Raw genomic sequence first — 17753 nt, forward strand, 5'->3', positions numbered from 1 at the left:
TTTCATTGCTTTTCTAATTAGAAAATAGTTCTGGTACATTTAGAATATTTCACCTATAATGAAATTACCTGCTAAAATGATACTCTCCCTCTTGTTCCACTAGTCAGATTACTTTTCTTTTCAAGCATGATCATATTCACCGTTTCTCAACCCTCTCATCTGTAAAATTTATCCCACGTGCTCCAGTTTTCTGCATTTTCAAAGTGGCTATCTGGTGGTCCAAGAACCAGAAATTTATCTTAGTTCTTTTTTTATACTATTTTTATGTAACTTGAAAAAATGTCTATCAAACCATAGATATATTGCTTTATATATTCAGAATTATTTTGGATAGAGGAAGAAATCTGTTATTTTATTAGTGCTATTTTCCATATTAATTTAAATTATTTCTTTTAAAACTTGCCCAATTTTTTCAAACCAGGGAACACATGGTTGTTTGCATGTCTGCAGTTAAGAATGCATCTTTGTTTTGATGGTTTGGGATCATCAGAAAGAGCTGCTCACTGGTTCGTGCCTCTTCTTGGCCTTAGGCACACTGAAGTTCAAGTCGTATCCCTGATAAATTATTCAGAAATTTACTTGCGAGCCAACATTGTGGAGTGGCCCCTGCTTCCCTTCCCTAGGATCCTTCTTTTTATTCTGGGCCTCAGAGCCAAGCCACTTAGCCATTCATGTTCAATTCCGATGATGAGAGCTGACTCATACTGGCCCTGGTCACTCAGTGTGCCATGCTTCACAGGGTATCCTATTTGCTTATCATGAATGTCATTTTCAATGATAGTGAAACTTTTTTTCCTTATAGATATTTCTGTCTTTACACAAGTCTTTACAGTTTAGTTGTTTAACACATAATTCTTTATATGCTTACTTAGGCACTTTATATTCAGGACATATTGTAAACCAGATAGGCATAGTATGTTTCAATTGACATAGTATATATTGATTAACAAAAGGAAATAGTAGAAATTAGTAAATTTCTTTCATTGGTATCTTGGGATAATAAGGGCACATTTTTTTTATGCAAGTTTTTGTAGTTGTGAGATTTTTACTAGCTTTAGGATTTTATTTTCTATTATTGATAGCCGTGAACATAACCTGTAAAGCAAATACAAATAAAGCTGTTTAAATTTTTTTCTTGCCCATTTCATAATTTTTAGTTAGCAATAGCAAAGAATAATATCATTAAACTTCAAGAAGAAAATCATCAATTACGAAGTGAGAATAAGTTGATTTTAATGAAAACACAGCAGCACTTAGAGGTAAGTATAGACAGATTGCAAACAGACTGTCTCGTGTCAGAAATTGTTACTTATTGGGACTTTGGTGTAGACTAGGTATTTCTGTGCTGTGTTAATAACAGTGATTACAGAGGAGAAAGCTTTCTTCCTAGGTTACCAAAGTGGATGTGGAAACTGAGCTTCAAACATACAAGCATTCTCGGCAGGGGCTCGATGAAATGTACAATGAAGCCAGAAAGCAGCTTCGAGATGAGTCGCAGCTACGACAGGTAGGATACATTGAAGTTATATGAGTACATTAATAACAGTTATTGTTACTATTATTATTTACTCTTAAGCAAGCACTACTTAAAATCTCTTTCAGCCTTATTTTCCTCAGTGGGATAGCAATCAATCTCATTCCCTTAATCCCCTCAAATTCTTTAAGTTCCCATTGTATCCGTGTTTTTTAAACAGTGTTTTTAAACTGTTTGTGTTTGTGAAATAAATAGATTGTGACCAGCACTACAAAAAAGGAAACAGAATAAAATGACGTATTCAAATATTAGTAGAATCATATTTAAAATTAACGTTTTACCTTTTTAAATTATGAAATATAATACCTTCAGAAAACTACAAATAGGTTAGAATGTAAATACCTGTATAACTACCTCCCAGGTCAAAAAGAGAGTATTGTGAGCTTTTTCATCCCTTTTGCTATTTGTCTTTAATACTCGGAAACATCTTTTCCTTCTGATGTAAAATTCTTTAAGCAAAAATTTTGAGTTATCTTGGCTTTTACTTATATGGACTACTTCATTTTTCTGTCTAAGGAAAGTCAATACTGAGATTTTGAGGCAAAAAATATTCATTCATTAGCCAGTAGAATAATAATAATTAACAGAGTGTCGGAAGTTCTTTCATTTTAGCAAAATATTTATTTATTGATTATATAGAGAGAGAAGGGCAGAGAGAGACAGACAGACAAAGGAAAACATCAATTTGTTGTTCCACTTTATCTAGGCATTCATTGGTTGCTTCCTGTATGTGCCCTGACCAGTGATGGAATCTGCAACCTTGGTGTATTAGGATGATACTCTAACCAAATGAGCAACCAAGCCAGGGCTGCATTTGAAAATATTTAGAATGTTGTTATAGGGCCTGATTTATTCCCTTCAGTGGAGCTTATAACTCAAAAGGAGTAGTCTACATATTGAACAGAAAATTTTGTTGTTGTTAATCCTCACTCGAGGTATTTTTAAATTGATTTTTAGAGAGAGTGGAATGGAGGGGGAGAGATAGAGAGAAACATCAATGTGAGAGAGACACATTGACTGCTTGCCTCCTGCATGTGCTCCAACTAGGGCCAGGGATCAAGCCTGCATCCAAGGAACGTGCCCTTGACCAGAATTGAACCAAGACCCTTCAGTCCCCGGGTTTAGCTCTGTCCACTGAACTGGCGAGGGCTAGAAACTTGTATTTTTAAATCCTCACACAAGGATATGTTTTTTTTTATTGATTTGAGAGAGAGGAAAGGAGAGAGAGACGAGAGAGAGAGAGAGAGTGAGAGAGAGAAGAGGAGAGGAGAGAGAAACATCGGTGTGGGAGAGAAGGTTGGATAGGTTGCCTCCCATATGCACCCTGACCGAGGATTGAACCCTAAACCTTTTTGGTGCACAGGAGGACACTCCAACCAACTTATCCATCTTGCCAGGACTGAATAGAAACTCTTTCTTGGTCTCACTAACTATTGTGTATCTGACTTTTGACATCCTGAAGTGGCATCTGAACTGAGGATATATTGCAATTACAGGATGTGGAGAATGAGTTAGCTGTACAAGTTAGTATGAAGCATGAGATTGAACTTGCCATGAAATTGTTGGAGAAAGATATCCATGAGAAACAAGATACTTTGATAGGCCTTAGACAACAACTAGAGGAAGTTAAAGCAATTAACATAGAGATGTACCAAAAGTTGCAGGTAAGGAATGTTCTTAAATTCTTGGAATTTCTTGTTATATAAATTGAAAATGAATATTTGTACACAAGGTTTGGTTTTTAAGAGATGAGCCCATTTTAACTGTGCCATATTGGTTATAAAAAGCAATGAGGTTTGTTTTATTTCTAAATGGAAGCTTAAGAAATGTAGCAATGAAAAAAGTATCAAAGAACTATAAAAAATCACCTATCTGAATTTGTTTTTTAATGCTGAAAGGTTAACAGCATGAAGGTTAAATCTTTTGGGAAAACTCAGTCTAAATATGCAAGACATTTTTGTGAACTTTTTTAAAGATATATTTTTACTAGAGGCCCGATGCACGAAGATTCGTGTAAGAATGGGCCTTCCTTCCCCTGGCTGCCGGCACTGCCTTTGCTCCGGCCCGGAACCGCCTTTCCGCCTTCCCTCACTGCCCAGAGGCCCGGAGCTGCTGGGGTGGTGCGGATCGCAAGCGTCCTGCCCCGCCCCCGGCCGCTCAGCACCTGTGTATGCAAATCAACCTGCCATCTTTGTTGGGTTAATTTGCATACTCCTGATTGGCTGGTGGGTGTTGTGAAGGTACAATTTGCATCTTTCTCTTTTATTAGTGTAGATTGATTTCAGAGAGGAAGGGAGAGAGAGAGAGGAACATCAGTGAAGACAGGATCACACTGGAGATTGAGCCCATAACCCTGTCATGTGCCCCGACCAAAAATCAAACCCCCTGACCTCCTGGTTCATAGGTCAACGCTCAACCACTGAGCCATGCAGGCTGAGCTCTGTGAACTTCTTTATACAGTATAGTCCTGAGAAAGATTTGATTGAAATGCTTTACTCTAATGATTGTGAATTCTCTAACAAAGTGACATTTTTGTTAAGTAGACTAGTTGCCAAAATCCCTTTACAATTTAATTTGAAAAATAGTGTATGTTACAAGAGCTTATCCTGTTGTCTTCCAAAAACATTGAAGGCTTTTTCCTTTTCCTTTACTATATTTTAAATGAAGACTGGTAGTACTACTGCTTAATATCATAGGAGTATTTTAATCTATAAATTAACTCTGCTCATTTCAAAGTAACAGTCCCATAGCAGAACGGTATACAAAACTTACAAATATTCAGCGTTAAAAATCAAAGCCACTATAGCTTTTATGTTTTTCTAAATAGGGTTCCGAAGATAGTTTGCAAGAAAAAAATGAAATAATTGCCCGACTAGAAGAAAAAACCAATAAAATTACTGTAGCCATGAGGCAGCTGGAACAAAGGTACAGCATTTCCAGTCTTAGTTTCTTTTTTTCTTTCTTTTTCCCCCTTTTCTTTATTCAACTCTGACATCTGCCACAAAAAAACATTAAGGAAATTTAGGTTAGGACATGTTTTTCTTTTAGCCCAGCAGAATTTTGCCTTTTTTTGTTTTGGTTGTTGCATGGAATCAAGTTGCTTTATATGAAGCTGATTCATTTGAACTTGCCGTTTTATATGTATATATTTTAAAGGCCTAATATCAGCAATTTCATGTGGTTCAATCTATTACGTTACATAAAACAAATACACAAACAGAAACCTCGAAAAAATGTAAAGTGAACAAAATTCATGGTGGAATTGTTCCTGATTGGTTTCCATGCATATTGGTTATCATATCCTTTGTCATTCACCATCTCTCTATCTGAAATCAAGCTTTCTGAGTTGACAGTTGAGTTGTGTTTTATTTGAGGTAGGCTCCTTAACTCAACCCAAGAGATAATTTTGTTTAAATTTAATTGTTTTATATTGGCATTTTTCACTTTTATTGTTGGAAAATGTAATGTATTTCCATTGACCTGTCATGTTGGTGTCAACATATGTCTTATCATTGCTTTCTTTGAATCTACTTATGAAAAACATAACTATTAATGCTTTATTGACATGAATATTCTTTTATTGACATCCTCTTTCTTCTTTTTTCTTTTTTGTGTTCTTTATCCCCATTTTTACATTTTGGACATCTTTATTACCTTTTTCTGTCTTTGATTTCTGTCCATTCCATTATGAAGTGACAGTGATTTGTTAACTCAAACTAGGACAATTGCAATGTCATTGGTGAAATGTGCCAGCAGTGACACTCAGGACCAGTACAAGCTGGTCAAAGATATATCTTTCTAAAAACCAACCACTGTATTTACATAGACTAAAAGAGAATCAACAATTTTACAATATATTAAATAGAAAAGAATTTATGCTATTAAGTCTTCTAAAAGGGTGTTAGGGACCCTGTACACTTCTTGATCAGCTGCTGTGTTAATACACTGCCATAAAGCAGAGTGGATGCACTTGGATTTCCAAAACACATCCCTTAGGTCCTGTGCACAAGGGCTGGTTTTGAGTATTGACCTTTCGAGGTCAGGATTTTAAAATGCAGTTTTATCTTTTTTGCTACTTTTTGATGGAAAATATAAAAATTTAGTTTAAAAATAAGTTAATCAGTTTCACAATGTGTTGGCACAGATTCACACATCCCGCCCCCCCCCCCACACACACACACACACTATTGGTCCCTTCCTCGCCTGATGGCTCTTTTACTAATTTTAAAATATGTTTAAAATAGTTTATAACCCAGATTGGCCATCATCTTGTGCTTTAGCCCCTCAAGTTTTTAGTTCCCCTTAGCACTCTTCTGTGATAGCACAGCTTCATGGCCTACCTCACACTGACTTTTCTTTTAGGTTCTATAACATGAAAACACTTGTGTCCCCTACCCCCCACCTTAATATTTTAAATTTAGAGATAACTGGAATGTTACTCTCTTTTCCTTAGAAGTAGCATTCATACTTCTGAAATATGTGAGGGTTGCCCCATTGGTATGGTTTTAAGGAAGAAAAGAAGAGGCAATATTTTTGGTTAGTTGGATAGAAATTTCTCTTAGGATTCTCTAAAAGGAATTAATGTCTCTTGAATACTTGGGAGATGTTCTCTTATAAATATATTGAAGTTACATATAAGAAATCCTAGATGGCCGTAGGAGTCAGGGAGTGGAGCTAAGCACAGGGAGAAGCAATGCCTTACAAATAAAAACAGAAAAAATGGAAATCACATTTTTAGCCAATTTTTAAAATGCAATGATGAGGAACAAAAATAATCTCTAGAGAATGTTGCCAACTAGTACTAAATTCTTTTAAATCTTAAAACACAAACACACATATACATACAGCTTTGGCATAATTTAGTAAATGTGTAATGATCCTATGGGGAGGACTAAACTATTATTTGAAGTAATTGCAGGTCTTTGCTCTTGGCCTTGTTAGCACACTTGATTCCTGGTGTACACATCCTAACATAATAGATGACAATGCGGTTTCTTCACCTAGTGTAGACAGAAGTACTATGCTTTTCATGGTTTTGTAAAAAGACAGTAACACACCTATTATACTTTGATAGTTGATTCATTATGCTCTACAAAAGTGGTAAAGGCTGTATTGCTTTGCATTGTTAATTATAAACAAGAAATAAAACAAATTTGAAGATAGTATTCTGGGCATATTATATGTTATATTGAAAAAAATCACAAAACAATTTTTAGACATTGTGTGGCTCTTTCACGTTTGAGTTTGTGAGTTTTCCCCCAAACTTTGTTTTCATTTAGAAATGTTTCTATTTCCCCATTTTTCTTTTATTTGTCTTCTTCACCCTTTTACACCCTAGTTCTAGCCTCAGTTTTACCCAAAGTTGATTTGAATTACACCAGATTGCAGCAAGCAGAGAAGGCGCAACTGGAAGCTGAAGAGGAAGATAAGAAATATCTACAAGAATGTCAGAGTAAATCCGACAGTCTGCAGAAACAAATCTCTCAAAAGGAGAAACAACTGTGAGTATTTCGCTCTTGGAAAAAAATATTTGTATTAATGTGATTTCCATGCGCCCCTCTTTCTTTTGCACCTGTGGTAAAATATTTTCATTTATTTAATGATGCCAGCTGGATTGTAGAGTTCTTAAAAATAAAAAAAATTAGATAACATACTTAGATTAAAACTTGGTTTTTACTACCTTTATTGCTTATAGAGCGCTTTCAACTGTATTGCTGTCTTTTTGCTCAAGGAGAGTTTTATTTCTGTTGTTTAATGTTAATCTGATGGCCATTGTGTCTCTAGATTCTAAGTATGATAGGCCTTTATAACTTCAAGGAACATCTATTATCAGAGAACATGATGTTTTCTGAGAACATTTTTATGAGTACTTCATATGATAGATCTGTATATAGCTAAGTAAGAAGGATGTCAGTATATGTCATTGAGTTGAAAAAAAATTGCAGACTGTATGCTATGCTAAGTATGATCCTATTTTTTATAAAATTAAAACTGCATACGTGTATACTTACATATACATAGAAAATAGTTTATAAAGAATACAGATTCTGGGATTGACAGGGATATTTTAATTTTACTTTATAAACATTAGTATTTCCTCCTAGTAAATATATATTACTTTTGTTATTAAAAAAAACAACAACAGCCCTAACCGGTTTGGCTCAGTGGATAGAGCGTTGGTCTGCAGACTGAAGGGTCCCAGGTTTGATTCCAGTCAAGGGCATGTACCTTGGTTGCGGGCACATCCCCAGTAGGGGGTGTGCAGGAGGCAACTGATTGATGTTTCTCTCTCATCGATGTTTCTCTCTATCCCTCTTCCTCTCCCTTCCTCTCTGTAAAATATCAATAAAATATATTTTAAAAAACAACAGTAGAAAGTAGAGTTATATATTATGTGTAACAGATCATTAAACAAGACCCCATATCACGTCTGATATATAACTTGCTAAGCTGCCTTAAGATCTGTTGGTTGAAATGTTCTCTGTTCTTACTGACTTTTTGTCTAGCAGATCAATTATTGAAAGAGGATTGGTTAAATTTTCTATAATTTCGAGTAACTTGGACTTAGATATTTCTACTTTCAGGTCTATCAGTTTTTGTTTGTTGTATTCCGAAGTTTTGTTGTTTAGTGTCCACACATTTAGGATTGCTATGTCTTAGTGAATTGACCTTTTTATCATTATATAATGTGCCTCTTTGTTTCTGGTAATTTTCTTTGCTTTGAAGTCTGAATTAATTTAGCCACTTCTGCTTTCTTTTGATGAGTATTTTTATGTAGTAAACAAAAGATTAATGTTTGCATTTTTCTGCCATTTTACTTTCAGCCTAATCTTTATTATTTTATTTGAAGTAAGTTTCTTATAGTTTGGTTTTTGTCCATTCTGCCAGCCTCTCTCTCTCTCTCTCTCTCTCTCTCTCTCTCTCTCTCTCTCTCTCTCTCTCTTATATATATATATATTTTTTTTAAAAAATATATTTTATTGATTTTTTTACAGAGAGGAAGGGAGAGGGATAGAGAGTTAGAAACATAAATGGGAGAGAAACATCGATCAGCTGCCTCCTGCACACCCCCTACTGGGGATGTGCCCGCAACCAAGGTACATGCCCTTGACTGGAATCAAACCTGGGACCCTTCAGTCCGCAGGCCGACTCTCTATCCACGGAGCCAAACCATTTAGGGCTCTTTTTTTTCTTATGATTTTCTGCTTTTGGTGGTCAGCAGGTTTTGACAATATATAGTAATTAAAAATTTTTTTTTAATTTGTTTTTTCACTCAGTATTTTTTTTTTATTTTGAGAGTACATTTATTAAAGTTGGGGACAGTGAAACAAGGAAGGGCTTAGGATGGAAGAAGCAACATGAGAGATCCTAGGCGGTGCTGCGTTGGCCTTCTAGAACGTTACAGGAAAGTGAGCCACACAGGGCTGTGGGCTCCCTGAGAAGTAAAAGTCACAGTGACAAGTGACCCAGGCAGGGCTGCTTTAAGCTCACTGAGAAGTGAGAAACGGGGGCCTTGGAGACAGGTCCAGAAGCTTAGCCCAAGATGAGCTGCTGCTGCCCATTGCTCCACTGGATGCAAGTCTCAGGGGGACCTTAGAGTTTAGGACGTGCACGCCTGTGGGAGAGCAAAGGGGTGGGGGCTGCGGGGGAGGGAGGGGAACTCGCTTCACTTAGTTTTTCTGATTGTGGATGGTGGTAAGGCCACTCACTCAGGAAGGCACTCTGTACTTTGGTTACTTCAGTGTTAGTAATATTATATTCGCCCCTATGTATTCCTTTTAAATTTGTAGTAAAATAGTATTTATCAACCATTTGTAAATTCTATTTTGAGGTGTCTCTTCTCATCAACTCGAATAATAAAATCTGAAGTTTACTTCACTGAAAAAATGTGGCTGTAAATAGAAATGCTAACTTGAATGAGGAAACAGAAATAATAAAAACATTAACACAGAATATTAAAATAATGTAATATTTTCAGTATTATGATATATTATAATTAAAATGTAAAGTATTAGAAACTGGAGCATTATTAGTATATACTCCCGTTATACCTACTTCTGAGCAATAATTATTGAAATGAAGGAATTTCACAACTTCTGTCTCGTCAGCTAGTGCCTGTTGTTAGAATGTTGAAGTAGTGCTTTCAAATGTGGGCTGGCATTCCGAGGCAGTGAGGATTTTCCCGTGTCTCCTTGGTCTTACCATCCTGTAATTGGTCAGCTTCCAACAGTAATCTAAGTAGCTCTTTGCACCACAGCTGGTTTTTCTGTTACTGATGTTAAACTGATTTAGTGGTTGCTGTAATTTTTATATCAGAAGAGTACTTTTCATTAGATGTTGTAAAATTTTTCACATGGCACAGAAATGTAAATAAAACCTCGTATTTCTCATACTACACTGTTACTGTAACTAGTTGTAATAGTATAGTGTGGCCTTAAAATGAATTATAAAGGCAAAAATAATCAACCAAAAAGATGCTCTTGTTAAAGAATACATACAACTGTCATGTGAGCAGCAGTACTGAGCTTCTGTTTGTTTGTCATTCAAGGGCACAACTGGAAACTGATTTGAAGATTGAGAAGGAATGGAGGCAGACTTTGCAGGAAGATCTTCAAAAGGAAAAAGATTCCTTATCTCATCTTAGAAATGAGACCCAACAGATCATTAGTCTTAAAAAAGTAAATGGTGGTAAAACTTTTAAAAATTACATTTTGATGAAAGTTATTTATAAAGAGAATCAAATCATAATTTACATTTATAGTAAGGAAACACTATACTAGTCATCTTAAAAAATATCAGGAAGGAGCCCTAGCCAGTTTGGCTCCGTGGATAGAGCATCCATTGTGGGCTCAATCCCCAGTAGGGGGCGTGCAGGAGGCAGCCGATTGATGATTCTCTCTCATTGATATTTCTATCCCTCTCCCTTCCTCTCTGAAATCAATAAAATTATATTTAAATATATATATATCAGTAAGGAGGTTAAATGAATAGAAAATAGTTGATCGTTGATAGAGCAATTATGAAAGAGCTTTGGACATATAATTTTTTTTATTTTTAAATTTTTATTGTTGACAGTATTACAGATGTCCTCCATTTCCCCCTTTTGCCCTCCTCCACCTCCCCCACCCGACCCCATGCCTTCATTGCACTACTGTCTGTATCCACGGGCTAGGCATATCCTATATAATAAAAGCGTAATATGCAAATCGACCAACCGGTGGAACAACTGGTCGCTATGATGCGTACTGACCACCAAGGGGCAGATGCTCAACGCAGGAGCTGCCCCCTGGTGGTCAGTGCGCTGCCATAGAGGGAGTGCTGCTCAGCCAGAAGCCGGGCTTACGGCTGGCAAGCGCAGCAGAGGTGGCCTCTCCTGCCTCCGCTGCAGGTGGGAGGTAAGGAGCGAGGGGTCCTGGACTGCGAGAGCCCCGGACTGCGAGAGGGATGTCTGACTGCCAGCCTGGGATTGGGCCTAAGCTGGCAGGTGGACATCCCCTGAGGGGTGCACGAGTCTTGTGCACCAGGCTTCTAGTATTAAATTCTTTGGTTAATCTTTTCCTGTTCCCCCTCCCCTCTGAGATCTGTCAGTCAGTACTGTTTTTTATATAAAAAGCTAAAGGATTTGTGTTCCTAATTAATGGTATGTATATAATGTGGAGTTTTCTTGTTTCTTTTAAATTGCGTTGTCTGTTTTTGTTTTTGTTTTTTACTGTTTTGAAGGAGTTCCTTAACCTCCAGGATGAAAATCAGCAGCTGAAAAAAATATATCATGAAAAGGAGCAAGCTCTTCAAGAACTTGGCAACAAACTTAGCGAGTAATTTATCTTTTTTCCTTCAACTAAGTAGTCATTGATTTTTATTAAGTGTGCCAAACCAAACAGGCAGAAAAGTTTAAATATAGAAAAGAAAGATAAGAACTATTAAAAACACCTCTAACAGGTTTGGCTCAGTGGATAGAGTGTCGGCCTGCGGACTCAAGGGTCCCAGGTTCGATTCCGGTCAAGGGCATGTACCTTGGTTGCGGGCACATACCTGGTGGGGAGTATTGATTCTGTAAAAAATCAATAAAATATATTTTTTTAAAAAGAACTATTAAAAACAAAACCAAACAAAAACTTTGAAGATTAGCAAATAAGACTATAGGGTAGAGAGATTTTATTAAGTTTTCATATTAGATCTTGGCTCTGAACATTTTCTAGATGAAAGCTAAGACTTTAATTTCTTTAAATCAAAGTATTCAGGAGTTATATTTTTCTCAGAACAACAGAAGCCAAGTTTTAAAAATATCTGGAGACAGCTTTTGCAGAGTGTTTTGAGAAGGAGCCAACATTGTGGGAAGTGAAGGGTATTTTATCTTGTCTGGAGTAAGGGCTTGGCTCCATACTGTGTGGTTGGTTTGAAATATTGTTGGGTTCCTACAAAGACAAGAGAAATGTTCTGTCTCACATATTCCTCTGCGTTTCCTGTGGTCTGCGTTTTGCTTAAGATGGGATTCCATTAAGAAGTTTGAAACCAGTTTCTAAGGGCAGGAGAAAGAGTAGTTCACTAAAACCACAAAAGGAAACATTAGCTTTCTAACAGTTTTTATTTCTGCAAATTCAAAGAACAGCTGCATTGTGATTCTGGCATCCATTTACTCACACTTTGAGCCAGATTCAGTGCTAAGTGCTTATTACCTTTTTTCCATTCATTCATTTGATAAATACTTGTTGACTTTCCGCTATGTGCCAGGCACTATTCTAAATGCTAGGGACTCAACAATGAAGAATCCCCACAACAAAAAATAATATGTTTACATTTAGTAAGATCATAAAGGTTTAATATTAAAACATTAGAATAGTTAAACAAGGAATGTGTCTTACTTTTCACCCATCTCTTTCAACACAAGAAATTTTATAGTTTTATTAAAAGCATGATCTTTTGACTGTTCAGATAGCTGAATTCAGACTTTTTTCCTTTAGTTCATTGTTTCTCAAATTTTAGTTTTCATGAAAATTACTGCTCAAGGTCAGATACACTTAACAGTCTATACAGAAATTTATTGACTAAGGAATTTTCAAGGATTATTTTGACTACTAAATATTTTCATTGTAAACTGAATTCTTAATCCCTGTCTAACTCAGCTATATGCATGTTTTTCTGAAGTTTGTGCTTTTTTTTACTTAAGAATATGTATTAGAAGTTTTTCCATCCCAGTACATAAAGATATTCCTTAGGATGAATGTGCTATCATTTTTATTTGTTTATTATCAAATATATTTATTGATTTAGAGAGGAAAGGAGACAGAGAAAAACATTGATTTTTAAAAAATATATATTTTATTGATTTTAGAGAGGGAGAGAGGGAGAAGCATCAATGATGAGAATCATTGATTGGCTCCTCCGGCATGCCCCCTACTAGGTATCGAGCCCACAACCCAGGCATGTGTCCTTGATAGGAATCGAACTTGGGACCTTTCAGTCTCCAGGCTGATTCTCTATCCACTGAGCCAACCCAGCTAGGGCGAGAAAAATATTGATTTGTTCCACTTATTTATGCATCCATTGGTTGATTCTTGTTTGTGCCCGGCCTGGGGATCCAACCCACAGTCTTTGTATATTGGGACAACGCTCTAACCAACTGAGCCACCTGGCCAGGGCCACGAGTGTGCTATCATTGAAACTGTTCCTATTTTTAAACAACTGTTTCTAATTTTTAAATAACCCTGCCCGGCCAGCATGGCTCAGTGGTTGAGCGTTGACCTATGAACCAGGAGGTCACAGTTCAATTCCTGATCAGGGCACATGTCTGTGTTGCAGGCTTGATTCCCTCCATGGGGAGCATGTAGGAAGCAGCTGATCAATGATTCTCTCTCATCATTGATGTTTCTATCTCTCTCTCCCTTCCTCTCTGAAATAAGTAAAAATATATTTAGAAAAACACCACCCCCCCCCAGTATTTCTGTGAACATCTTTGTATGTATATTTGATATATTATTATATACTTTATTATTGAGTATATCTAAAAAGTTTATAGAGATGATTGCTGGGCCAAAAAGAATGTTTCATATTTTTTGATAGTGCCAAATTACCCATCGCTTCCAATGTTAAACCCTTCTCTAGAAAGAAATAGGAGAGAATGTTTATTTTTGCCAGTTTGATCATTGAAAATACTATTTATACTTCTTTAACCATGAGCAGGGTTGAACTTCTGTTTGTGTTCCATTTGTATTGGAGTTTATATTTTGCACATATTTTGGTTGGATTGCTTATCTTTTTCTTATGGGACCTTTGTAAATTAATTGTTGTACACAGTATACATCTTTTCCCCCCACTTAGTCATTTGTCTTTTTACTTTAGGATATATGTAGTTTTTTCCTTACTAATGTTTGAATTTTTATGTGGCAGCTTTATTAGTTTTCCTTTTCTGCTTATGAAACTCATAGTCCCTAAGCTATGGATAGGGCCAGTTGTGAGTCAAAACACATTCTACCTTTGTCAACTTTAGTCCTCTTCTGCAGTGACGAGAATTTAATCAGGGCTGGAGGAAGGACCAATAGCCCTGTGAGTTTTCCCAGACTGTATCAGTTTATCTGCTGAAATACTCTTCTTTTTCATCCTCTATTCCTATGATTACATGTTATCAGATTGAATTAAGTAAAAATAAATTCCTCCCTAATACAAAGGATGATGAATATCTCTTTAAAAATTTGTTGATGATGAGGGCCCGAGGTTGGCTCAGTACTTTAAAACATTTTTTTTTTTTTTAAATTGAGTTCAGAGAGGAAGGGAGAGGGAGAGATAGAAACATTAATGATGAGAATCATTGATCGGATGTCTCCTGTGTGCTCCACACAGGGATTGAGCCTGCAAACCGGGCATGTGCCCTGACTGGGAATCAAATCGTGACCTCCTGGTTCATAGGTATATGCTCAACCACTGAGCCAAGCTGGGCTGATAGCCCTTTTCTTTAGGATACTTGGCAGTTTGTATTAGAGAGAGGCAAGGTTTTTAGAGTCCATATTTGTGAATAAAGGTATTTTAACCAGCAATATAAAAAGTTAAAAAAAATTTTTAAATGGTGATGGAAGATGATTTGACTTTGGGTGGTGGGCATACAATGCAATATACAATCATGTATCATAGAAATGTACACTTGAAACCTATATGATCTTATTGACCAGTGTCACCCAATACATTCAATTAAAGTATTACTATTATATCTTCCATAATTTCTCCTCTCTTTTGCACCTGTTAGACAAATAATGTGTATAATGGTAGCATGTGGACTTTGTGGTCACACAGACCAGGGTTTGAATCCTGGCTTCCCCAGTTACTTCTGTGACTTGTTACAAATGACTAAACCTCATTAGAACTCACTTTCTTCATCTTTAAAATATATTTTTAAAAAAGATTAAATGAGATTATGAATGCAAAATTTATAGCATAGTGTCTGGCATACCATAAGCCAAAAATGATAGCTAATTATTAATACTAACTGTCATAATCACATGAAAATGTCAGTATTCTTTTAAAAAGCAATTTTTAAATTTAAAGAATACATTTTTGCTTTCAGACAGAAAATATAGGAAAATGTAAAATATACTCCCACTAGCCAGATTATTAAGAATCATGTATGATATACAATTTTATATTCTGTGTAAAAGCAGTACCTTTCTAGTGAATTATTAGATGTCCTATATTTAAATATATATACTGAAATTTGGACTTATTTGTAATCTTTTTAGATCAAAACTTAAAATAGAAGATATAAAAGAAGCCAACAAAGCATTGCAGGTGAGTAGAAAGTGTTTTCCTCAAGGTATATATATACCTTCCTAGTCCCAGTCCCCTCAACCCCCAGCCGCCCAGGGCTGCCCGAGGCTCAGGTAACCAGGGCCGGCCGAGGCTTGCGCTGCCGACAGTGGCAGCAGCAGAGCTGTGATGGGGGTGTCACCTTCCCCTGAACACTGGGTTGCCTCCTGCCCCTGAGGGCTCCCGGATTGTGAGACGGGGCAGGCCGGGCTGAGGGACTCCCCTCCAGTGCATGAATTTTCATGCACCGGGCCTCTAGTGTAAAGTCTTCAGTAGAAGGTAAAGACATATAAGGTATATTATTGAATCCCAGGATTTATAGAGGCAGAAACACTGAATGTGGGGAGCCTGTGTGATGGGGAATTCAGCTCTTCCCTATACTTTTGGAACCACATTTTAATTTTTTTCATATTGGAAATGACCTTGCAAATAATTTTGTCCATTTTCCTACAAAGTGGGGCATGACAGAATGGAATTGCCTTTGGAGAATCATTGAGTTCCTATGCCAGTATATTACTTACTAGTGTTTCCTCTTCTTAAATGGGCTTATGAATCAAACATAGGGTTGCTTTGAATGTTGGGTAGGTTAAGATATGTGAAAATGATTGGTGTAATCTATCAGTATATGGTTCTGAATGCGTTTGATGGATGAAAGAATCCCTTATATAACACAAGAGAAAATAGTCTGAGTACTTCAGTGACAGATGGCTTCCTTCTGCATAAGCTACCCATTTTGCTTTTTTATCAAAGTGCTACATGAAAATAATGTAAAAAGTCAAGATAGTGCTAGAAATAAATTATGGTAGCAGTCTCTTGTTCTTCATCCTCGTCCCTTATGCACCCTAGGTCCGTCCTCATAAAGGGAACTACTTCCAGTTCTTCTAGTTTCTTCAGGCATTTATCCGTTTCTAAATAATATGCAGTATACAGGCAGTCCTCGGGTTATGTCGGACTCGATGTATGTTTCGTGGTTATGTCGCCATCTCTTTTATTTATAAAAAGTTCCATCATTTCGATGTATGTACATATATGCTTTATGTTTATTATTATTTACCACAAGGTCAGGAATTGTTATCTTTAAAAAAATTTTTTTTAACTGTTTCACTTCATTACTGCTGTGTATGTGCTCCATGTGAATGACGTAGGTGCTTATGTAGGTAGGTTCCGACTTATGGTGAAAATCACATTATGTCGCACCATAGGAATGGATCTCCGACGTAACGAGAACCTACTGTATATTGTTTGCTCTTTATTTAAGATCTATTTTAGACCTACCTATTGCCTGGTTAACATGATGGATGAGTTTTGCTCCCTCTCCTCTGGTGTGTCTTCTTCTTCTTCTTTTTTTTTTTTTTTAAAATATATTTTATTGATTTCTTACAGAGAGGAAGAGAGAGGGATAGAGAGTTAGAAACCTCGATGCGAGAGAAACATCAATCAGCTGCCTCTTGCACACCCCCCACTGGGGATGTGCCCGCAACCAAGGTACATGCCCTTGACCGGAATCGAACCTGGGACCCTTGAGTCCGCAGGCCAACGCTCTATCCACTGAGCCAAACCGGTTTTGGCTGGTGTGTCTTCTTTTACTGTCCTCCCAGTATAATTAAAATTTTTGTGGAATTCACTTAACATTCTCCCCCCCCCCCCCCCCCCCCGGCCCCCACTTAAATTTCTTTATTACAACTAAATACTATTCTTTGCTAGGCCAAGTAATATAATTATATTTTTCAGCTTTTTATTTCTGAAGTTAATGGCCTTTTATTTTTAAAATTTAGTTGTATTTGAATATCAACATTTTCTTATACCTGTATAAAATGCTTGGTAAATATTTTGCACATGGTAAATGCATCAGGTAATTGGTTCTTTTTCCCTTTCAGTCACGCTCTCTGCTCTACTGCCATTCTTAGAATTCCCTTTACCTTTTTCATGTTAGAACTCCTGTTACCTGAATCCCGGAACTTCCTTGGTTTACTCACTTGTTTTGGTCAGTGCATCCTTCAGTATCTTCTTGGAAAATGGTGAATCCCAAGATAAAGACTTTAAGAATTTGCACATCTGCATATGCCTTTATTTTGCTCTTTTTAAGGAGATGGGTAGGAATGTTTGCCCTACTGTTATTATTTAAAGACAAATATTTTTCAGTTAGAAGAGCCTATATAAAAGAGGTAGTATGCAAATTGACCATCACACCATCACAAAGCAGGCTGCAATGGGGTGACCAGGCTGGCAGTGGGACGAGGGACGACCAAATGACTGAACAAGCAGGCCGTGTGGGGCGACCAGGCTGGTGTGTGTGTAGGGGGGAGCATGAGGGGCGACCAGGTAGGCAGGTGAGCAATTAGGAGCCAGTGGTCCAGGATTGTGATAGGGGTCCTGGATTGGAGGGTGCAGGCTGGGCTGAGTGAGGGGACCCCACTTTTTTCTG

The 17753-nt window shown here is 36.9% G+C and overlaps 1 protein-coding gene across 2 annotated transcripts in view; it reads left to right on the forward strand.

The window, feature by feature from the left end:
* The window catches only part of RUFY2 (RUN and FYVE domain containing 2), a 40106-nt gene that overhangs the window by 18112 nt on the left and 4241 nt on the right, over positions 1-17753 (forward strand). For both annotated transcript variants that reach the window (XM_079793309.1, XM_079793310.1), the window contains exons 9-16: positions 1158-1259; positions 1391-1507; positions 3031-3198; positions 4362-4459; positions 6916-7035; positions 10083-10212; positions 11255-11349; positions 15262-15310. In XM_079793309.1, the coding sequence (XP_079649435.1) occupies positions 1158-1259; positions 1391-1507; positions 3031-3198; positions 4362-4459; positions 6916-7035; positions 10083-10212; positions 11255-11349; positions 15262-15310 (879 nt within the window). The remainder of the gene's footprint in view (positions 1-1157; positions 1260-1390; positions 1508-3030; positions 3199-4361; positions 4460-6915; positions 7036-10082; positions 10213-11254; positions 11350-15261; positions 15311-17753) is intronic.

This window comes from Cnephaeus nilssonii, assembly GCF_951640355.1.
Source record: "Cnephaeus nilssonii genome assembly, chromosome: 16".
Lineage (NCBI taxonomy): Eukaryota > Metazoa > Chordata > Mammalia > Chiroptera > Vespertilionidae > Cnephaeus > Cnephaeus nilssonii.